The sequence below is a fragment of the Ursus arctos genome, unplaced genomic scaffold (assembly GCF_023065955.2).
Source record: "Ursus arctos isolate Adak ecotype North America unplaced genomic scaffold, UrsArc2.0 scaffold_25, whole genome shotgun sequence".
NCBI classification, from domain to species: domain Eukaryota; kingdom Metazoa; phylum Chordata; class Mammalia; order Carnivora; family Ursidae; genus Ursus; species Ursus arctos.
In genome coordinates this window covers 5,467,756-5,490,609 of record NW_026622930.1, presented here as the reverse complement: position 1 = coordinate 5,490,609, position 22,854 = coordinate 5,467,756, and the positions used below count along the sequence as shown (strand labels likewise).

Here is a 22,854-nt window from a genome sequence, read left to right as displayed (position 1 = left end):
ACGGGGGTTTGCCTCATCTAGGATCGCAATGGTGGACCCATGACCAGAGCTCAGGCATGAAGACCCTTCCTCAGGACCCACTCAGGTGCTGGCCAGGTAACCGAATCATCACCTCACCTGGGACCACTGGCAAATGGGACTTCGCCAAACACAGCAAGATGTGGACCTCAGGCCTGATGGAGGACTCATACCCCCCTAGCCCCGCACTATCAGAAGGATACAAGCTAGGGACAGGAGTAAAGGGTGCTGGGGCATGTTATTGCCCTACTATGGTCACTCCCTTCCAGACCTTCTTCCCCCTCATCCTCTATGACTCATGACCAAAAACAGCTTCAGTGCGGGATGTTAATGGTCAGAACTAAGTCCCATTCAAGGCCTCTGATGGAGACTGTTTTTGTTAGTTTCCTTTGTGTTAGAAAGAAAAAAAAAACTGGATTTACTCTGACCCTCAGGGGTCCATAACCCAAGGGTCTGCTTCACAGGTGACAAAGTAGAGCCAGGGAGGGGAGAGGGGAGGAGAGGGAGGAAGGGAGGGCCCATACCCTCTGAGTGCCTCAACAAATCAGACTGCCATTCACCACTCCCTTGAGGGTCTCTGCAACCAAACTGCACCAGTTGCGGGCCTGGCGCCGTGGGGAGCCACTGGCCGGGGTGCACCTTGCTTGGTGGGAGGTGGTCTTGGCCGAGCAGGTGCACCTGCCCCAGAACTACCCCTCCGTGTGGCCTAAGGATCTCCCTGCCCATCCCCATTTCCCTGCCATTGCGGGGGGCTGACCCCACCTCCCCCGAAAGCTCACGCCCAGGTGCAGAAGGACATGGCAGCAGGCGGTCACTCCAGCCTGAAGTCCCACACCTTAGGCTGTCTCAGAAAATAAGCAGAACCACATTACACTCGTGGCGAGCCTCGGCTTCCTCGTCTGCAGGGAGAGCCCAGAGAGCCCAGTCCAGCACCCCTTCCATCTCCCCCCGGCCCTCCCCGCTCACCTGGCCACCCCTCACCTGAAGCCTCCCTGTACACCCTGAGGCCACCCAGGCTTCCTAGCTGCATTTGCCCATGGGGACCCTCCTTCCTCCTGCTTCTCCCAGCTGACCATCAGCAAACACCAAGGGGCAAACAGGGATGAGGCTGGGGAGACAGGCATCTCAGATACAGGACTCCTCCCTGCCCCCCAGAGCCAGCCCGCCCACCCCGCTGGTCCCAGGATGCAGAAAACACCAGCCAGCTTGGGAGTAAATTAGCACCTTTGAAAGTCAAACGTCCTTGGCCGGTCAGCCAGGCGCCCAGATCACCTCCTCCTCACTCCTGGGCCTCCCTTGGACGCTCCCAAGCCTGCCATTTTCATTAAGGCAAACAAGACACCAATACATGTATATTCAGCCAGAGACAAGGGAGCCTGCAGACCTATTCAAAAGTCACCAGAGGCCTGGTCTGTAGGAGTAGGGAGGAGGGATCAAGGTTGCAACTGCAAAGAAGAAATTTAGAAGACTTTCCCATTTTTATTCTATTTCTGCTGGCAATGGCTGCTGTACCCGGCAGCCTGGGGGACGCAGCACATGAGACCTAAGAGAGGACAGGCTGGGAAAGAGAAGCCCTGGTGGGTGGGATGGGGGAGGGCGGCAAATGATCCCGCCTGGCTGCTGCCTCCTGATTCTGGGTCAGATCGTTCCCCCACCCAGGCAAGCACTTGCACGGTGAGGGCCTGAGGTTAGAAACTGGGCCGCTGTGGGTCCTGAAAACTCCCGGGCAGCAGGTGTATTGGGGGTGGAAAAAAAGAAAAGAGAAAAAAAAAAACCTACAACCAAAGTGATACTGGCTTGGCCTCACAGGAAGGGGCCTGGCTGGAAGCAGCCTCATGGACGAGGCTGATGCCAAGTGATAGCCCAGGCATCTAGAACTTTACCAAGTCGTTCCAGGGTCTCTGAGTCGCTGAAGAACCGGTCCAACGGCCTCATGTCATGGACAGGTAAACTGAGGCTCTGGGAAAATGGGTAGAAATCAAGGCAGAAAGGAAACAAGGAGAGAGAAGTCCAGGAAGCAAAGGTGTACACAAAAACATCAGCACAACCCTCAAACCCTCACAGAAACACAAACCACTTCGGGGAGGAGGCGCGAAAGTGGCCAGAGGGTGGCCAGGGGTGGGCACAGAGCTTGTCATCCAAACCTGCCAGACCACAGGCACCGGCCAAGACTGTCGGGTGTCCAGGATGCCCAGTGAGCTAGGGAAGAAGCCCTGTACACTTCACCTCTGCCTCTGTCCTGCGGGGAGTTTCCTGACCGGGAGCATGCATTAAGTTTATCTATTCTGGTTTTTTTAAAGGCTTTGGGGAGGAACCTCACTATCCCTCCTACCGTGGTTGCTGGCCTTTCCTGGGCCATGGCGCACTCTGGAGCTCCCGTAAGAGCTAGGGGGTGATGCCCCAGGAAAAATGCATGAGTCCCCAGTCATTTCGGGGACCCAGGGGTTTGCTGAACCTTGTCACAGCTGCTGGTGAGTGCACCGGCTGACAGGTCAGCACAGGGGGGAGGGCAAAGCTGACCCTGAAGGCAGCGGGGACAGCTAAGGGGCCAGGAAAGGCACCGAGCTGGCCCAGGCATCTCCCTCCTAACATACAGCCCCAGGCCAGGAGGTTCCAGTGCCCCCACTTGTGCCAAAGAGTTGGAGGACTGAAGGGCAGAGCCGGGGGGCTGGCTGCTCCCCTCTCTGCCCTCCCTCACGCTCAGACTTTGGGTTGCACCAAAAACAAGGGGTCTTTTCATCGGCATTTCCCACAGCACGTCAGCGCTACACACTGGGGAGCAGATCTCGCTGCCCACAGCCAGGCTGGCACTCACAGGAACGAGGTCTTAACTCTGCAGAAGGGGATTAAGGACTCTGCAGGGGGGGAAAGGCTGGATGAAAGCAGCGCCAGGCTCAGACCACCCTGGGGGGGGGGGGGGGGACCTGGGCGGCGGGAGGGCAGGGAGCATCCCCAGGGCATCTGGGTCACAGTCAGGGAGCCGCCCTCTGCCCCTGGTCAGCAGGAGGAATTCTGAGGAAGGGCAGCAGAGGCGGGCTCATAGGAAATGCCCTCAGGGTGAGGCAAGGGAGCAGCAGCAGGAGAATGTCCCCCTCCTAGGTTGTAGGAGGAACCTTCAGGGCATGACATCAAGGCTCCTCCACCCACCGTACCTCCCACCACCAGCGACACTGTCTGCATTCCCGGAGCAAGACGGTTTAATAGCGGCTCTCCTCTTTAATAGCGGACCCCCCCTCCCCCCGCCCTCAAGGTCATTGAAGCCAGAACATCAACCCCTCCTCTCGGGCTCTCGCAGGGGACAGGGGAGAGCGCTCCATCCCACTGTGATCTCACCAATATCCCCCTGACCACACCCTCCTACACACACACACACACACACACACACACACCCCCAGAGGGCTCAGTGGCAAGGACACAAGAAGACACAGCGAGCCAAGCGGCCAAGCCCAGAGCCCCAGGTGTGGCACAGATGGTCACATCCGGCCCACAGCTGGACACAGGAAGCTCGTGTAAACCCAAGAGTCGAGGGGGTGAGGCTGCCTGCTACCTGCCACAGTCACAGCCGTGGGAATCCACCGCTCACGAGGCAGAAGGGGAGGCGCGCCTGGGTGGTTCACCCGATTGAGCATCTGACTCTTGATTTGGGCTCAGGTCAAGATCTCCACGCTCGGAGGGAAGCCTACTTGAGATGCTCTCTCTCCCTCTGCCCCTCCCCCTGCTCACATGCTCACTAAATTAATTAATTAATTAATTAAAATCTTAAATTAAAAAAAAGGCAGGAGGGGAGCCATGCTCAAATTTGGTAACTACTGGGCCAGGGTGGGTGTGGAGCCTCTCCAGAATGCTTCCCACTTAGAGGAGAGGGGGAGGAGGGAGCACTGGCTGGCCTGTGTCCATTCCCCTGCCCCGCCCCACCCCACCCCACTCTACTGTTTTAAAAGCCATTTTCTTTGTTTTCTGATTCTGCAGGCCTCTTGGCCTCATTTGGAGGATAAGGAGCTGGTGGCTGCGCTCTACAGGGGAGACTTCAAGAGCCTCCTGGAGCCCGAGCCGTGTGGCCTTTCTGGGCTTGGCTTTCCAGTGCATACACGGGGACCCTCATACAAGGCCCCCACCAGCAGAAGTGGCATGTGGCTGCAGGGCGACCACCAAGAGCCTGGCTCGAGGCTTCCAAGTGGAAAAGAGCAGCCGGTCACACATCCCGTGACTGTCCACCTCCAGGGGCTGACCCACGCCTCAAAGGAAGCGTGGGACTTTGGTGGTGGTGGGAGGGAGGAAGGATCAGCCCTAAAGGCCTGCTGTATGCCTGAAGCCCGCGGGAGGGGACGGGAGGAGGCCCTGACCCCACGCTCAAGCACCAGAGCTTCCTCCTGGGGACAAGTGAAAGTCGCACAACCCAGCAAGGAGTTACCTGGATCAGCACTGCCCAACAGAACTCTCCAGAATGACAGAAATACCCCATCTGTGCTCTGTGAATGGGTGGAAGCACTTGCAAGGGGGCTGGTGTGACTCAGAAACTGAAACTTTCCGTGTTACTTTATCTTAACTAAATGGAATTGAAGCAGCCACTCTGGCTCATGGATGGCTGAAGGCTGCAGCCTCGAAACCTCGATGCAGGGTGCCCCCCAGTGAGGCAGAGGCTATGGGCGCACAGGTGAGAGAGGAAAGGACCCAAATTCAAAGAACAGAGTGGACAGGATGGTGACCAGTAGGCCACTGGAAGCCTGGGCTCAAGGTCAGCAGCAACAAGTGAGAGAGACTGGGGGCTCAGCACAGGGCAGGAGGGGTCAGATAGAGAGCCAGAAACTCTGGAGAAGACGGGAGTAACCAGCAGACCGCCCTGCTCTAGAAGACAAGCCCAGAGTGGGCATCAAATACCACTCAGAGGTCAGGACAAGAAGCCACTGAACCTGTCCCAGGCCAGGCCAGCCCAGGACCAAGAAGCAACGGGGTGGGAAGGAGGCAGACTGGCCTGGGGATGGGGGGGGGGGGGCAGGAGGACAGAAGGGAGAGGATTTTGTTTACTGCTTTGGACAAGGAAACATGAGCCTGTTTGCAGGAGAAGGAGCACAAGAGGAAGGAGACAATGGTGCAGGGAGGTCCCACAGGAGGGGCTGGGAAAGGAGGGAGAGGGGAGGGAGCCCTCCCTGCCAGCCAGGACAGAAGACAAGGAGAGATGGAGAAACTCGCTGCTTCGTTTTCGGTCCAGGTATAAAAGTGGTGCATGTGCACTCCAGAAAACATGGAAAACATGGAAAACACAGAAAAAGGAGAAAGGGCAGGCTGGGAGCTTCCCATTGTCCCACCAGCTCCAAGGGACATCGGGCAGCGGGGAAATGGAGCCTTCTGAGAGCCCTGGCTCGGGCAGTGTGGCCGGAACCCACCACAAAGGACCACTCCCAGAGCGGGCTCATTAGGCAGAGGAGCCGGTGTCGCGCTCGCTCGGGGACAGGCGGGCACATTCAGGGCCCGCACACAATCGGGCCCTTGTGGGGGGCGGGGGGCGGGTGCTCCGGGAGCCTCTGATTCCAAGACAAGAGCGTGCCTCCTTACTGCCTTACAACCCGGGAGACGGGAGACAGGAGACGGAAAGACTGATTTGGGAAGACAAAGAGACGCTTCCCCTGACAGTGGATGGGCTATTTTTGGAAATGGGTCGACTCTTCTCGATAGCTGCCGTCTCGATGCCACCGGCCTTGCCTGCATCTGTCCCCTCGAATGTAGCCTGAAAAGGCCCCCACCCCGTCTGGGGCGCGCCAGCACCCCGCAATGGGGGTGGGGAAGGCAGCGCCTGGCAGTGTGACAGCGGCCAGGGTGTGCAGGAGGTGGGAGCAAGCCAGGAGGGGATCCAGGGCCGAGCTAGGTACTCAGGAAATGCTCAACCCCATTCAAAGCCTGCTTTCCACTCCTGCCAGGCAGCCCCCCTGGGCGTCCACGCAGCAAAGGTTAGCAAGGGGAAACACAAACGGGCCCCTTTCTCCCTTACAGCTAACAGGAGCTGACACCAGCCTCAGCCTCCCCCCCCCCCCCACACCGGGCTCTGAGATGCCCCAGCGCGGGACGGTGTCCACCTCCTGCCCACCTGCTGACGGCCCGTCTTAAGCTTGGGCGGCCACAGCAGGCCCAGTGGCTTTCTCCTGAGCTCCCCACCGTGGCTCCGGCAGAAACCCCAGGGAGCCTCTACAACCACTGAAGCCTCCAGAACCAACTGAGCCCATCCCTGGGGGCCCATCCAGGCACTGGCATTGTCTAAAGTTCCCCAAGTGGTTCCTAATATGCAGCCGTGGTTAGGAACCACCGGTAAACACAAGTGTGTCTTTTGCAGTAACTGCGAAGGAAACAGGCCAGAGGGATCACGCAAGCCCCACCCGCGGTGGGGAGGCTGGATTTTTTTTTCTAAAGGAACTGAAGGCCATTTGGCACCAAATGGAGCAAATGGGAAAAAAGGGGGGGGCGGTGGCCAAAGTAGGTTGACCACTGTCAGGTTTAAAGCAACAAGAGGGAGCACCTCGGGCCGTGCCTCCCACCTCCCCGTTCCTCTCCCCGACATACACCGAGCACCTACTGCATGCCAGGAAGACTGCCCAGAGCAGCCTATGAACCAGGCAGACAGCACGACGCACAGGAACCTCAAGTCCAAGACAGGCGGCTCTGTCCCGGGCAGACCCCACACGGAGGCACCGGAAGCCCGCACACTCTCCAAGCGCCAAACCCGTTACGTAGTCCCATAAGAGCAGATCAGATGGCAGAGGTCGGTAATTCCATCAGCCCTTCACCAGACAGGCTGGCCGGCCAGCAGCCTCAGCCAGCGCTGGACAGGTCACCTCCATCACCCCAGAAGCTCAAGTGGGAGACCTGCCCCAAGCTGAGGACTAACCACTGGGCAAGACACAAAACCACAAATATGACAGAAGAGAGGCAGGAGGGCAGGGCGGGAGGCTCTTCCCTTGCAGCTCTGTGCGTCATAGGAACTCTGCGTCAAGGGGCCAGACAAGGCTAGGGTCTCTGGGAGCCCAGGCCCAGCCCACTCAAGCTCCCCATCTTACGGACGAGAACAGGAGGGCCCAGAGAGAGGAAGGCACTTGCACATGGTGGGGTCAGGAGTGAGCTGAACCACTGGTTCCCTGTTGTCTAACAACACAACAGCACCGGGCAGCACACTGTGCCCCCAAACCCCCAAATGTGGGGAGGGCATCAGCTGCCAGGGCCAGTGGCAGGGCCAGCAGATAACCCGGGGGGCCCTGGGGAGTAAACAAGGGTCTGTTTCCCTTCCTTCTGGCTTCCCCATCAACCAGAGGCCTTTGCCCTTTGCCATTAGTTATTTCCTGCACTCAGAGATGCACGTTACAACGTGGGGCGCCTCTCAGACTCCATGCGTGTGCGTTTACTGCAGGGTCTTCCCCTCCCAGCAGGAGCTGTTGTTCACTGCCCAGGGCATCTGCGACTGATGGTATCTCCGGGTGGAGGAAATGCCGTGCCTGGGAAAGCCGGAAACCCCTGAGCAAAGTGCCCGGAGTCCTCAGGCACTGGCGGAGAGCTGAAAGGGAAGGGGACCCGCCCCGGGCTCCGCCACACAGGAGCTGGAGCCCTCCCTGGTCGCCCTGCCAGCACGCTCAGTCCATCGTCGACCTCTGAGCTCGTGTGACCAGGGCACTGGTCCTCTCGACTCACAGCCTTGGTACAAAGGGACAGGTTCCAAAAATGTCTTTGATGGGCACCAAATGTGCCTGGCATGGTGCTAGGGGCTTCCTGGCTCCCACCGCAGGGAAAAGTCCTGCTGGACCCCACTGGGATCCCAGCTTTGCTGAGGAAAAGGCTCAGAGCAGTGAGGCAAGTCACACCAGGTCATGTGGGGGTGGGGGTGAGGGTGGGGCCAGGAGCCCCAGTCCACGAGACCCTGGAACCTTCCCGTCACACGTGCCCAGGTGGCCCTCTCTGCCTGGCATGATTATTTGTCACGCCCTTTTCAATCCCACAAGGCCCCTGCTTTGGCTTTCAACCTCTCGGGGTGCTAGGAGCTAGGAGGGGGTGGCTAAACTCAGGAGCCGAGATGAGCCTCAGAGGCACAGGATTGTACAGGCAGAACAGACCAGGGAAGAGGCCGGGCACGGCAGGAGGAACAGCTGGAGCCCAGGCATGAGCAGGCATTTGCCTGGCACATCTGGTTCAGGGGGGAATGCCGGGGCAGGTGGGATCTGTGAAGCCCCTCCCACTGCACCTGCACCCCACCCCCCAAGCCCCTGGGTTGGGCTTTTCTTCAGGCTGTAGGCAGTTCCAGCTGTGACCTTTTCTGATGGGCTTTCCCTAGGGGATCCAGAGTTACCGTTAGTGGTCCGCTTACAAACCTTTACACAGCAACATCCCCTCCCTTTCCCCTGCTGCCACTTAATGAATACACTTCTGTTTAAACACCATACACCGGGTGAGCCCAAGGACACTTACAGGCGAATCAATAAAGCTCCTGAGCTTTCTGCCCTGCTCCCTGGACAGCTGGAGACCATTACAGCGACTTGCTCAAGAGCCGGCATCCAACACCGGGTGGCCCAGCTTCAAATCTGCCCAAGAACCCTGTGGGGGCAGGGGACAGTGGCAGCAGAATGTGTGACAGTGATAAGCTCTAGGTACTTGCTAGGAGGGGGACCACTCCTGACTTTTCAGGATCAAAGGAGCAGTGCGTTCCTTTAGCAGGCAAGCTTGTTCCTGTCACCAAACCTCTGGGGACGCCACCTAGGTCGCCTCGTCATCCTGCACCAGGGAGATGGAACTGCCTACTCTCAGCTCGCAAACCCCAGAGTCATCCCTGCAGGGATCCCGGGGCCCCAAGTTGTAGGCGGGGGACAGAGAGTGGCAGCAGGGGTGACTCTTCTGTGAGTGGATATGGAATGCGGCCTGACCCCAGAGCTCGGAAGTCACAAGGAGGCCGACAGGGGCTGGGGGCACAGCTTTGGAGCCACCCCGCCAGGTCTGAGAACCTGCAGAGAAGGTTCTCTCCCGTGGCCACTATCACCACGGCCACCTGGGAGCTCCAAGCTTCCTCCCCGGCTGCCCCCAGCCCAGCCTGCACCCTGGCAGCCACAGACAAATGCCCCTGAACGGCCACTCCCCAAGCCAGGCCACATGAATCACTGTGTGAGTGGCCCACAACACAGACTGAGTAAGCACTCAATAACCGCGTGCTGATGCGGCCCTTCCGGCTTGAAGGGCGACCTCTCGACAACCCGCCCCGCCCTGCCGCCTCCTGACGCTTCTTGTTCTCGGCCTTCCCAGAGCTGTCTGGGGTGTCCCACCGCCCTGGGTGCAGGAAAGCCCCTCACCAGCTCTGCAGGCTGCTGCTCACCTCCAAAGGTGACACGGTCCTCCTGGACCACTCTTCTGGGGGGCCCCTGAAGGGGAGTCTCCGCCACTCTGGGGCCCCACCCCTAGGGGCTGGACACAACCCCTGGGCTAACAGCCCACTCCCAGCTCCCTGGCCCCAAGGCTTTTCTTGTCTGGGCTCCACATTCCAGTTCTTTCTGTTCATAGGAGGAGGCATCCAGGCCCAGTGCCACCCCAGCTCCCCACACGTCACGAGAACACCTTGCAGGCCCTGGGCTCTCAGCAACCGTGGTCAGACCCACCTGCAATCCTTCTTCTGCCCTACTCCTGCTGAAATGCTCTCTCTCTTCCGTTCAACTAGACAAGGGCTCGCTTGGATCTGACACAGGCCAGGCACAGGGCTGCCCTCACAAGCACATGACAGGGGATCCCCCCATCCCCAGCCCAAGAAGGCAAATCTGCAGGGGGTCCAAGTGACAGTGGAAGGTCACTGAGCCTATCCCTGGAGGCCCAGTTCTAGGACGGGGCTGCTGTTACCCTCAGGACAGGTGCAGAAACAGGCTTTCAGGTTTAGTACCATGCCACACGCACACAGCAGGTGCAAGGTCAGGCTTCACCAACGTCTATTTTTTTTTATTTATTTATTTTTTTTTTTTCTGAGAGCACAAGCAGGGTGAGGGGCAGAGGGAGAAGCAGCCTCCCGGCCCAGCAGGGACCCCGATGCAGGACTCGATCCCAGGAGTCCTCCCAGGATCATGACCTGAGCCTAAGACAGCCGTTTAACCGACTGAGTCACCCAGGTGCCCTTTACCCAGGTCTATTATTGTTCCCAAGCATACCCAGCATGGGGTGCTCCACCTGGGAGGACGAGGACTGGCACGTAAGAGATAGTCCCCACTTCCTTCCCTCAACCTGGCTGGTAATAGTCTCCCACTTTGCAGAGGAGAAAACAGAGGGCCACAGAGGTTCTGGAACTCACCGAAGGTCCCAGGCTTCCCATTCTCTGTGCTGATGACACGGACAAGCCCGGGGTGGAAAATCCCCATGGGTGGGAAACACGGATTATGAGCAGCAGAGCACTTCCTTGCTAACCGTGCTGTTCTGGGACCAATGTTACAAACCGAGTGGTGCCCCAGGAGTTCGAGGCCAGGCCCCGGTGAGGGGAGGGGTGGGGTCACCAGAGCAGAGGGAAGCCAGCCTGGGGCAGAAGTGAGGGAATGAAAATACCAGAAGGAAGGACTCCCTGCGAACAGAAGCCTGCCCTGAGCCCATGTTCCCCACTTTATGGATGGGCCATGCTGCCGCGTGCAGGAACACGGCAGGAACGAGGCACAGGTCTGGCTTCCCCAGAAGAGGAGCCATACCTTCGCGACACAGGTCCAGCCTGTGTCTGCAGCTCCCCCCACCCCCAACCATCCCCATGACCATCTGCAGGTCACCCAGGCCCTGCCAAGGATGAAGCTCTGGGAGGCCTTCCATTGCTGGTGGGCTGCCCAGGGGAGCTTCTCCAAGCCTGACCGAGCCAGACCATCCTGGCCCAGAGAGCAGAAGGCACAGCGTGGCAGGCCCAGACTCCGACACAGGAGACCCAACACCGAGCCCAGGTCCCCCAGGCAGTCCCACGGGACCCAGAGCAAGTCACTGTTCTCTTCAAGCCTCAGTTTCCCCATCTACAATATGGGGCCATTTGGGAGCTCTGACCATAATCGAGTGCGGACTGGGAGGCTCTGTAACATAAACTGTGAAGTGCCGGGGGGCACCCCGGCCCTCCCCAGGCTTACCTGCCAGTGAGCCCCTCAGGGCCAGTCCACCTTTTGCACATGGCCCTGGGGCCCCAACACCCCAAGGCCCCGGATGAAAGGTCAGGGTCAGGTTGGGGAGGGAGGGGGAAAGGCTTATCTAAACCGCTCCATTGTCTTTGATGACCTTTGCTCCCAGGCCTGCCTAGGTTTAGGAAAAGCCGTCTTACTAGTGATCCCGCCCAGGAGGCGCTGAGCTGGGAGGCCCCTAATAAAAGACCTATTCAGGGCCAGCATGCCGGCTCACTCACACCGTCTTTTTTTTTTAAAGGTCCAGACCACCCTCGCTCCATCCTCCCCTTAAACCAACAAAAACACAAGCAGGAGAACAAAACCATCTTATTTTGAGAAGCTCAAATTTTTAATCCAAACTTTTAAAAGTAAACAGGGCCCATACAAAGGCTTGCTGTAGGTCCTGGTTTCTCTGGGTTAACTGAAGGGGAACGGGCCAGGGTGATGGGTGGGGGGGAGGACAGGACTCATAAACAGGGACTTGGGGGGAGGGGAGAGTGGGGGAGGGGCAGGAGAGAACTTGTTGAAAATGCTTTTGTTTGAAAATGGTCGATTCAAGGGGGCAAACCTGACTTTCTAGAGTTTGGGGTTCACCTGCCTTAGTTTGCCAGGAGTACAGCAAAGAGCACTCTACTCGGACTTCAGTCAGCACAACCCAGAGCTTGGTCAAAAACCACCGGGGGCGGGGGGGGGTGTCATTTGCATATGCATTCTTGGAGGCCAGGCCCAGGCCAGACCAGGACTGCAGCCGCAGGGGCCTTCCCCAGACCCCCAGTGCGGCCTGCAGGCACACCCCGCTGCTTCCAAGAGGACTACAGGGCCACAGGCCCCCAATTCGTCAGCAGGTGCTGTGGTCGCCAACATTCAGGCAATCTGTCTAAACAGCAGAGTTTTGAAGACAACACCAAAGTCTGTCTGGCAAGCCCCCAAAGGGGTCCCTCTTGTTTTTTCATGAGGAGCCTGGGAAGAAACAAGCAAGACAAGGATTCTGACAACTACTGAGATGTCACTGTGCGCAGACCCTGACCGCCCTCGGCCTCGGCGGCTGAAGGGGGCACTCAGGGTTTTGCCCCACTTTGCAGAAGAGCAGAGGGAGGCTCAGAGAAGTAACTGGCCCCCAGAGAAAAGCAGGAGGCAGATTCAAATGCAAGACGGTGTGACCCCTCCGGGTGACAGGGTTATCAACCATCTGCTCAGTGGTCACCGATAAGGAAGTGACACTTCCCAGAATGGGCGAACAAGACCAAACCTGGGTCAGGAATCAAGACTAGGGAGTCACCAGTGCTGTCTGCTGACTAAGTATTGGACAGTGACAGAGGCCAGAGGTGCAAGCCAGCCGTCAGCCTGAGCCATGCAGGAATGCCCCCAACTTCCAGCAGCTCCACCCTGGGGGGCCCCCCACCCCCAGTCTGCAGCCTAACCTCGGCAGCCCCACCCAGGCAACGGAGCAAGACACTGCCAGTCTCCGGGGCTTTCCCAGACAAGGCTCAGAACCTCCCTCGGACTCCACTGGCTTGTCTGAAAATGGGGATACCATCCTACCTCCAGGGTTCCTGCGAGGGCTGAGACCAACTATGGAGGGCACAAGCCCAGCATCTGACCCACTTTCTCCACCACCTGGACTGAGGTACATGATCTTTCCCACCTCCAGCTCCCTCCTCCCTCCTCCCTCCACTCAAAACTACCCCAAAGTCATTTTTAAGAGAAGGGCCTTTCCTTGTTTACGGCCATCCTGTTCACTTTGCCGGGAGAATAGCTCAAGGCCCCGAATGACTCAGAGCCAGCACCAAACACCAAGCCGTAACTGAAATCGGGGATAGTGATGCTTATTTGTATTTTGCCCAACACAAAGCTTGGCCACCACCAGACCGTGGCAGGCCTGTTCCGAGTGAGCCCAGGACTTCGGGGACTGGGGGGAGGGCACGGACTCTGCAGGCAACGCTACGCCTCAAGTCCCAGCCACCCCCTGGTCCCCTGCCCTGGCGTCATCTCTGGCTGCTGCCAACACGGAGCCGGACCGGGGCGTGTCTCCTGGTCCAAAGCATGACAGAACTTTCCTGCAGATACGCGGTGACGCTGGGCACTCCAGTACCGTGCCGACACCCGCTCCCTGCAAGTGTCACTGATGACACAGCCGAACACCAGCAACATCTCCCAGCCACAGGACTGCAGCATTCCCTCCTTGCACTTGGGAGAAACTGAGGCCCAGAAGTCGGCCCCTCCTGAGGCCCCCAAGAAGACAAGGCCAGAGAGGCTGGGACTGGGACTCCTGATTCCCCAGCCCCAGAAAGCCCCACAAGCCACAAACGACAGCACCTAACTGAGCTGCTCCCACTGGCCTCCAGCCGCCTGTGGTGGGAGGTGGGGTGGAGACAGAGTTACAATGGGAAACCCGAGTGGTAGTGGCACATTGCTAATCAGTAACAAAATATCCCTCTCAACCCAGTCCTGCTCTGAACTCACAGGCTGGGAAGGTAAATAAAGGAAAAATTGTGCTGGGCGAGCACCCCACCTGCATGGGGTCCGGTTCCCACCCCACACAGGCCACTCAGCCACCAAACCAAAGACAGAGCGTCCCTCCTCTGCTCAGGCGTCACTCTGGGGAAGAACAGTCATATAAAGCCTAGACACATTTTCTCTGAACCAGGAAAGCCTTTAAAGAGAACCAGAAAGGGCTGTTTAATCTCCACCTTCAGGCAAATAGTTCAGGCAGCAGCAACTGCCACCAGGACTGGGAGCCAAGCCACCAAAAATGTGGAAGAACAGGGAGGTAGGGAGAGGCACGAGTGGCAGGGAGAGCCACGGATCAGGGCGCGGGGAATGGCAGCCGTGGCCCTGCTCCACAGACCCAAGCTGGGGGCCCATAGGTCACGTGGGCGTGGAAGACAGTAGCTGAGCTTTCCTGAGGCCAAAGGTCCTCCACCCACACCCAGGCCACCTACCACCACGGCACTTCCTGTAAGGAGACCAACAGTTTACAGATCCCTTGGGAGACTTTGTCTCCACCTCAAATCCACAAGGCAGGGATCAACTCCATTCTACAGATAAGGAAACTGAGGCAGGCAGAGGAGAAAAGCTAGGATCCATTCCAAGCACATATCCCTCTGTAAAGTCTTAGAGCCTCGGTTGAGAAAGGTCCGCCCACCCTGAGAAGTTCAGGACTGATAGCAAACCAAAAAGGCTCTCCGCCCGGTCCTCTGGCCCAGCTGCCTGGAGTCTCAAGGGGCTGCCTGTGCTCCTCGGCCCGCAGGCAGCACGGAGAAGCCCGGGTGGAATCCCAGCCCCCCACACACGTGGACGCTGCTCGGGTTTGAGGTTGCCTGTTGCTCCAGATAAGAGGGGAAATTCACCTGTACTCAAAGTCAAAAGGTCTTTCTTTCCCCCCTCTCACACACACCCCCGCAAGAACTTCCCGCTCCTGGACAAAGATTTTCAGGTTGGAATGAGGCGTCCCTAGCCGGCCTTGCAGTACCCGGCACGAATACGGATAATTCCGCAGGAGAGAAACTTTTCTGGGGTCCAGTGGGTCCCCGGCCCGGCTGCGGATTCGGAGCTGGGCAGGGTCACGCCTCCTCCACTTGAGCAAAAATCATCACCCAAAACCCCACTGCGGGTGGGCGCGGGATCCCCCAGCCCTGAGTCTGAATACCAGCCGGAGAAGGGGTCTGGAGTGGCGACCGCCTCTGGCGGGAAGGGGCCGTGGGCCCGAGACCCGCGCTACCCGACCCGTGCGGTCCTTACCGTGCAGGCCGTTGGGAATACTTCGGTGGTGCGGTGGCGCCGACAGGTCGTCCAGGGACCGGCGCGTGGCTATGGCCTTGCCGTCGGGGGCCTTGTGCGGCCCGGGGGGCAGCAGCGGGGGCGGGACGTGGTGGTGGTGGTCCGGGCTGCCTCCGCTACCCGCGCTCGACGTGCTGCTGCCGTCGCCCACGTCGCGGGCACCCGCGCCCGCCGCGCCACCGGCCAGCGGCCCGCTCAGGCTAGCCTGGCTGTCGATGGAGCTGCGGGAGCCCGCGCCGCCGCCGCCGCCGCCCGCGCCGCCCCCACCCCCCGCCAGCGCCGCGCGCTCCTCGTCCAGCATCAGCACCAGCTCCTTGAGTTCCAGGTTCTCGCGCAGCAGGGCCTCCTGGCGCGCCTCGAGCTCGCGCAGTTTCTGCTGCGAGCGGGCCACCTCGTGCCACACGGCGCCGGCCGCGTGGCGCCCGAAGCGCTGCCACTCGCGCGCCAGCTTGCGCCCCTTCTGCCGGTCGTCGTCGAGGAAGCAGCAGAGCTCGCGTAGCTCCTGGTTGTCGTCCTGCAGCCGCTGGTTCACGTCCTTGAGGCCGCGGATCTCCAGCAGGTGCTGCTGCAGCCGCCGGTTCACGTCGCGCATCAGGCCGCCGTGCTCCAGCATGAGGCCCACCTTCTCGCCCTCTGCGCGCCGCAGCCGCCGCGCCAGCTCCTCCTTGCTCCAGCGCAGCAGCTCCTCGTCCGGCACCTGGCTCAGCTCCTCCGACGCCGCCGCCGCCGCCGCCGCCGCCGGGGGCTTCGCCATGGCGGGGCCGTCACCGCGGCATCGCCCGCGCCCTCGCCCGGCCGGCGCTCCCCGCGCCGGGGCGGCGCTGGGCCGGTCCGCTCACGGGCAGGGGGCGGCCGGGGGCGCGTGCGGGCCGCCCCGCGCCTCCTCGCGCGCCCTCACGCAGCGTCCGCCCGGGCCGCCGGTGAACCGCGGGTCTCGGGGCTCGGCGAGCTGGGACCGCTGCTGCGTCGGCGGCAGCCGTGCCGGGCGCTCTTCGGGTTCGGGCGAAGCAGGCGGAGGCCCGCCCCCGGCCCAGCTCCCGGAGCCCCGGCCGCCCCGCCCACTCCGGGCGGGGAGGGGGCGGGGCACCTCGGCCGGCTCCGCCTTCGGGGGGAGCGAGGGGACGGGCAGAGGCGCGGCCGGCCCCCGACGTCCCCCAGCGCCGTGCGCCCGCCTGCCCGGCGCCCTGCCAGAGGCGCATTCGAGCCGCGGTCCCGCCCTCCCGCCCATCCGATTGGGCCTACCCGGGGGTGTGTGGGAGGGGCGGGGCGCACGCGGGGGAAGCCGAGGAGATGGTACAGTCCAGCCACCCGGCTTCCGACCCCCCTCCCGGCGGTTCAAGTTTCTGCGCCCGGAGGACGCGGCCTTGGCCAATCCCTGGGCTACAGGGCGCTTTTAAAATGCAGGTACGGCTGCGGGGAGGGGGACGGTGGGAAAGGTAGGGCAGGGCTTTCCTTAAAGGAGACGCGCGGAAATGGACGCCGAGCCCCCTCCCAGGCCTGCGTCCCCCGCCCACACTCCCCCCGCCCCAAGTAAGCAAATACCCGGGAGCCGGAGGACAGCTCCGCTTCTCCCTCCCGGGGGCACCAGAGTCCGGCGTAGTCTGAGATACGACGAACAATGGGACTCTGACTCGGGGGTCGCTCTCCCCGGAGGCAGGGCGGCTCTTTGTCCCCTTCCTTGCCCCCATCTCCACTCCCGTCCCCTGCCAGAGCATGCGGAGGGGCTGCGTTTCCACCCCAGCCCAGGGCTGTGGCTCCTGCGTCTGCGCCCCGGAAGGCCAGGGCCTCTCCAGCCGTGTCTCCGAGCATGGTCTGTACCCTTTCCCCTGCCCCAAGGGGGCGAGGGTACGGGGAACTTGTCCCCCGCTCGGAGCTGTGCTCAGAGCACTGCTCCCCCGCCCACCCGACCGCTAGTTCCTGGGCGTCGAGGGAGTGTCAGAGCTTCCTGAGGTGGAGACCACAGGAGGGGATGGAGGAAGATCTCCCACTGGGGCCTTAACGCCAGGGTCGGGGGTCGCCGAGCCGGCCACAGAACCCCCTCCCCACCAGCAGCTTCGCCGGGCACCCGGGGTGTTCCCCCAGCCTGTGAGTCTGTCTCGTTACCCTCGCGTCCCCGAAGCGTGTTTATGCCTGCTGCTAGCTGGTCCGAGGGGGGCGTCCCTCCCCTGAGACCCGCAATAAGATAAAACCCGCGCACTCGACTGTGAGCCGCCACGGCCTGGAGCGCGCGCCCGCGTGGCAGCTGATGTCCCCATTTCCAGTTGCTCAGCCATGCGTTGGACAGTTGGCGCACCCAGCACCTTCTCTACACCAGTCCTGTTTCAGACCCCCGGGGATTCCGCAGGGCAGGACAGCAGAGGTCACTGCCCTGGGGCGAGGGGAGGGGGGGAAATTGCAGTCTGTGGGGAGGAGGAGAGAGCGGATGATAAACACTAGATAACCACCAGGCTGTGCAGGGGATTTAGACAAGCTGCTGTCACAGAAAGTGATCATCAGTTACTTTAGATCCCGTGGTCAAGGAGGACCTCTGAGAAGGTGCATCTAAGCTGAGACCTGAGCAGAAAGAACAAAGATGAGGGGGGAAGGGCACTCCAGGTGGAGGGAACAGTTAGTGCCAAGGCCCTAGGGCTGGCCTGTTAGCGGCCTATTCCAAGAAGGCCAGTGGGGCTGGGAATGGGCCAGGGAAGGGGTGAGAGATGAGGTCAGAGGGGCCGGATCCTGCATGATTCTAAGGCAGCTGGGAGAGCAGTAGGGGGTTAGCACCAAGCAACCTGACCTGATTTGCCTTTTAAGAGGCTCACTCCAGCCCACAAGTGAAGGGATGGGGGAGGTGCATAGAGAGGTCCAGATTCAGCACCTCATTCCCCACCCATCTGCCCCTCTCTCCAGGTAGACTTCAGGAGGGGGTGGTAGGGAGAGGATGGGTGGGAGGAGCAGAGCTGTGAGGGTGAAGCCACAGAGGAGGTCAGGGTTCCCAGGACTTGGCCCAGGCGAGCCACTATTCTTCCTGGGCCCAGCCCAGGCAGAATCCGGGTTTGGAGAGGGTTTCAGCTCACACCTGGGAGGCTGCAAGCCTGTCTTACCCCAGGACGCCAGATCAGACAGCTCCCTGAAGGCTGTGCACAGAGCTGCTTCCGGGAGAGGTAAGAAGAGGATGCGTGGACTCACTAGGGAAGTGGTGGAGGTGGGTAACGCTGCACTCATGGGAACGCCCTGCTCATTTGTGCGTGGCCCCAGGTGGTCGCCATGGCCTGCATCTCAGTCCCGTACCTCTCCAGGGATCACAGCCTCCGCTGAATGTTCCAAGAGAAGAACGAAGCCTGCATCTAGATGGGGTTTGCTTGCAGCAACTACAGACAGTAGGGCCAGTGGTCCCCCAGCCAGGACCCACGTCCCCCCTAGGTGCAGCAAAGAGCACTAGAGATGACGCTACCAGGTGGCCTGAGGGAGACTCTGCTCCGGGCTTCCTGGCTGCCCGGAGAACAGGCTTGGGCGGAACAAAATAGGATGGCAGGAGGTTGAGAGGGCCAGGCTAAGACAGGGTCCTGAAGCAAGAGAGACCGGCCAAGTCAGAGCCCCCTCCCTAAGGGCTGATGTCCCTCAGGGTCCAGCAAAAGGTGCCAAGCTCCCTAGAACATTCACAGTCCCGCAGACCTTGTACCCCAAGCCATGAGCTCAGCAACGTCATGTGTCTTCGGTTTCTAGCTTCCCGGTCATAACAGGCTCAGCTTTGTCATGGAAACAGTAAAACCAAATCATGGCGCTCTAGCAGAGTCAATCTCTGGATGCCCAGTAAAAGTAGTTGGGGGTCTTTTAAATAATAAAGATACACCCCCGACTCTCTAATTTTTTTTGCCTTCAGACCTTCCCAGCGCGTGTCCATTTAAAAGCACGCAAATGTTTTTGAGAGCCGGCTGGAGTGAGAGCCAGAATGCGGACATATAATAGACAAACTGTTTCAAAACACAGGGTCTGTGACCCTGGGAACTGATAATAAGACCACACTGGTGGTGAGCAGCCTGTCTCCCCGCTGGGAAGGGAGCACAGAGCCCAGAGCAGACACCATTTGATGTTTGCAGGGTGGATGCACAACCCTTTGGCACATGACCAATTGACTCTGAGGCCCTCATTTTGAAGATGAGGCAACTGAGCCCCAGAAGGGAAATGACTTGCCCAAGGTCACTTTCGTTTGTTGGTTTACTGAGCACACAAACATAACTAGGTAAGCACGTATACACAAGAGCACATATACATGGAATCATACGCACGGCATATATATAAAATGCGTGTAGATGCATTGTGGTGAGTACCCCAAAGAGAGGAGTAGAACATATCATCGAGGGAACGGCCTGAAGCACTGGGCTGGGCTTCCTGGGGGAGGTGACATCTGAGTTGAATCTTTTTTGTTTTTAAGTCATCTCTACTCCCAACGTGGGACTGGAACTCACAACCCCGAGACAAAGAGTCAAATGTTCCACTGACTGAGCCAGCCGGGCGCCCCCTGAGTTGAATCTTGAAGAGTGAGTAGGAGTTTGTCAGATTTTGGACGGGGGAGGAGAGCATTGGGATAGTTGAAATGGAGGGAACCACACAAGCTAAAACCCCAAAGGTAGGTGACAGTGAGCTGGGTGGGGGTGTCAGAGGGAGGGAGGTGATGGAGCGGGGGTGCCGAGGGCTCTGTGAGCTGCAGGGAGAAGCGTGTGTGGCCTCTCCCTGGGGGGGGTAGTTAACAGCAGTAATCACCACCGCCACCCCCACCACTCTACCCAGCACCCAGTATGAGCAGGGGACCCTAGGCTGGTCCTCACATGATGACCATAACAACCTGGTAAGACGGTCATTAGTCCTCTTAGAAGTCTATGCTGATTCTCTTGGCTTGCTTGTTTTTCTCCACGAAGCTCAGATGACCATGTGAACTTATGGGCGATGTTCAGAGGCGTGTGGACACACAAGGACTCAGGCACAGACGGAAGGGGGAAGGTTGCCCACTGGCTGGATGTTTCTACAGGCCAGCAGAGCGATGGTGGCTCACCGGGCCTGGGGTCGGACTTTTTTCTGCGCTCCCCACCCTGGGGGACCCTGAAACAGGGAAGTCACCACGTAGGGCTGAAAGGCCTCCTTGCCTAAGAAATCAGGGCCTGTGGAAAAGTGACTATAATTTTTTTTATTAAAAGATTATTTATGTATTTATTTGAGAGAGAGCAAGAGAGAGCATGGGGAGGGGAGGGGCAGCGGGAGAGGGAGAAGCAGACTTCTGGCTGAGCTGGGAACCTGATGCAAGGCGGGGCTCCATCCCAGGACCCTGAGATCATGACCTGAGCTGAAGGCAGATGCTTCACCAAGGCACCCAGGTGCCCCACGACCATAATTATTATTAATAAAGTGACTGCACACTTTCCATGTAATGGCATTGCTAGGGCTTTACATGGCTCTGCACAGCTTATCTGATTGAGTCCTAACTGCAGCCCTGTTAGGTGGGAGCCCTTGATGCCCCTTTTACAAAAGGGGAAACTGAGGCTCGCATAGGTTAAGTCACTTGTCCAAGGTCACACAGCTGGCAAGCGAATGAGCTGGGATTTGAACCCAGGACCATCTGAGTCCAAGAGCTCCCCTGACCCCACACACCACTGCCTCTTCTCAAAGAGGAGAGCAGACCAGACCAGGTACTTTGGGCATCCCTTTCACTGTGGCTCTGGTCCTGCCATGCCGGGGGCCTTCGCCATGCCAGGCCCATGGCCCTCCACGCTGCTTCCTCCTGCTGCAGGCCTTCCGCGTTGTAACCAAGTTACAGAGACTCCACAAGCCTCTGGATGGCGGCCAGGTCAGAGCTTCCCAGCTATTCCTGCTGACAGATCACTGCAGGGTGTGAGCGCCATGTCCTGGCTCCTGCATTGCTGATTGGCTGGGTGACCTCAGGCCACTCCTTTACGTAACCTCTCTGAGCCACGGTTTTCTCATCTAAGGCTTTCCCCACAGGGCCAGTGTCAAGCACCTAGCAGAGCTCCTGCAAAGCCTTGGAAAGGTGAGCTATGCCCGCCACCCCCACACGTTCTTCCCATCCTCTGGGCCAGCACAGTCTTCTGATAAGGACATTTGCACCCATCTTCCAGAGGCAACACCGAGGTACAATAAAACAAGGGCTGTCCAGGAACCTAGGGCTTGCCCCTGGCAAACTGGGCTACAAAGGATGCCGGGAATGGCCCTGGGCTGCCACCAGCTTCCTTTGAGGAAGCTCAAGAACATAAGAATTTAGTGACCGAGGGGCGCCTGGGTGGCGCAGTCGTTAAGCGTCTGCCTTTGGCTCAGGGCGTGATCCCCGTGTTCTGGGATCGAGCCCCACATCAGGCTCCTCCACTAAGAGCCTGCTTCTTCCTCTCCCACTCCCCCTGCTTGTGTTCCCTTTCTCACTGGCTGTCTCTGTCAAATAAATAAATAAATAAAATCTTAAAAAAAAAAAGAATTTAGTGATCGAGTGTCTCAGCTCCCACATTTATAGGTGAGGAAACTGCACAGAAGCTGGGGCCACCAGTCGGAGAGTGCTTGGATATTGGGTCCTGGAGGGCCGCGGTGGCAGGTCTGGGGGAAGTGGGTTCATTCACTCACATCCGACCAGTGTGCCAACAGGGAACAGGAAACCAGCAGTGCCCAGGACCACTGCCTAGACGTGCTGATGTCTCAGTGGGATGGACGGAGCTGAAGCCCAGGGGCCTCATGTGCAGGCAAAAGCCTGGAGCCCAACCCAGGGGAGGGCCCGGGGAGGCACAGAAGGCCTAGAGCAGAGACCTGGCCAGACTTTTGTTTGCTAGAGAGCGCGTGACCGGTGTGTAGGCACAGATCAGAGAGGGTCAGCTGAGGCTTGGAGGCTGCAAGACCAGGCCAGCCAGAGACAGGGCAGGTCGATCCCCTTTGGTTCCTAGGGTGGAAGGCCCCGTTAGGGACCAACTGGGAAGTGGCTGCATCTGTACCGCTCCCTGCCCAGCTAGAGCCACCAAAATTCTCTCCTCCCCCTTCAGCTGCTGACAGCCCCTCACACCACTGCCCTGAGGAGCAAGGCAGGAAGGAGGCTCAACCACAAGGGAAACTGAGTCAGGGGAGCTCTTTGCAGGACTACCTCTCACCTTAACACACTTAAAAACACTATTCTTGGGGCACCTGGGTGGCTCAGTCAGCAGTCAGTTAAGCGGCTGCCTTGGGCTCAGGTCATGATCCCGGGGTCCTAGGGTAGAGCCCCGTGTCAGGCTCCTTGCTCAGCAGGAACGTCTGCTTCTCCCTCTGCCTCTGCACCCCCACTCATGCTCTCTCTCTTACTCTCTCTCTCTGTCTCAAATAAATAAAATATTTTAAAAACCCACATGACCACATTATTCTTATTAGGAACTATTTTAGGGGCACCTCACTGGCTCAGTCTGTGCGACTCTTGATCTCGGGGTTGTGAGGTTGAGCCCCATGTTGGGTGTAGAGATTACTTAAAAATAAAATCTTTTTTTTTAAAGATTTTATTTATTTATTTGACAGAGAGACAGCCAGCGAGAGAGGGAACACAGGCAGGGGGAGTGGGAGAGGAAGAAGCAGGCTCCCAGCGGAGGAGCCTGATGCGGGGCTCGATCCCAGAACGCCGGGATCACGCCCTGAGCCGAAGGCAGACGCTTAATGACTGAGCCACCCAGGCGCCCCTAAAAATAAAATCTTAAAAAAAATAAATGAGAATTTTTATAAATAAAATCTTAAAAATAAAGTTTTAAAAAAAGGAACTGTTTTATATTACAACAAATGGACACAGCAGGAATCTGGCAGCCACTGCCCATCATAGGAAGTCACTGCCACTTTTGAAAGCCCCTGGGGCCCCTCCTGGTCACATGCCCCAGCCCACCTGACCCACGATTCTGAATGTTGTCTTAATTATACCATCAGCATACTATATTTCCCCTTG

General features: G+C 58.9%; 1 protein-coding gene and 1 long non-coding RNA gene across 6 annotated transcripts in view; one reads left to right on the top strand and one right to left on the bottom strand.

Annotated features, from left to right (window-relative positions):
* CCDC85C (coiled-coil domain containing 85C) overlaps window positions 1-15,713 on the bottom strand; it is a 76,905-nt gene extending 61,192 nt beyond the window's left edge. For all 5 annotated transcript variants that reach the window (XM_026515326.4, XM_026515327.4, XM_057318545.1 and 2 more), the window contains exon 1: window positions 14,886-15,713. In XM_026515326.4, the coding sequence (XP_026371111.3) occupies window positions 14,886-15,678 (793 nt within the window). In that variant the 5' untranslated portion in view covers window positions 15,679-15,713. The remainder of the gene's footprint in view (window positions 1-14,885) is intronic.
* A 625-nt stretch (window positions 15,714-16,338) lies between these two features.
* LOC130544799 (uncharacterized) lies at window positions 16,339-21,381 on the top strand. Its single transcript, XR_008961396.1, has 2 exons — window positions 16,339-19,444; window positions 20,901-21,381. It is a non-coding gene; the product is annotated as an uncharacterized LOC130544799 (long non-coding RNA).
* Window positions 21,382-22,854: the final 1,473 nt, after the last annotated feature.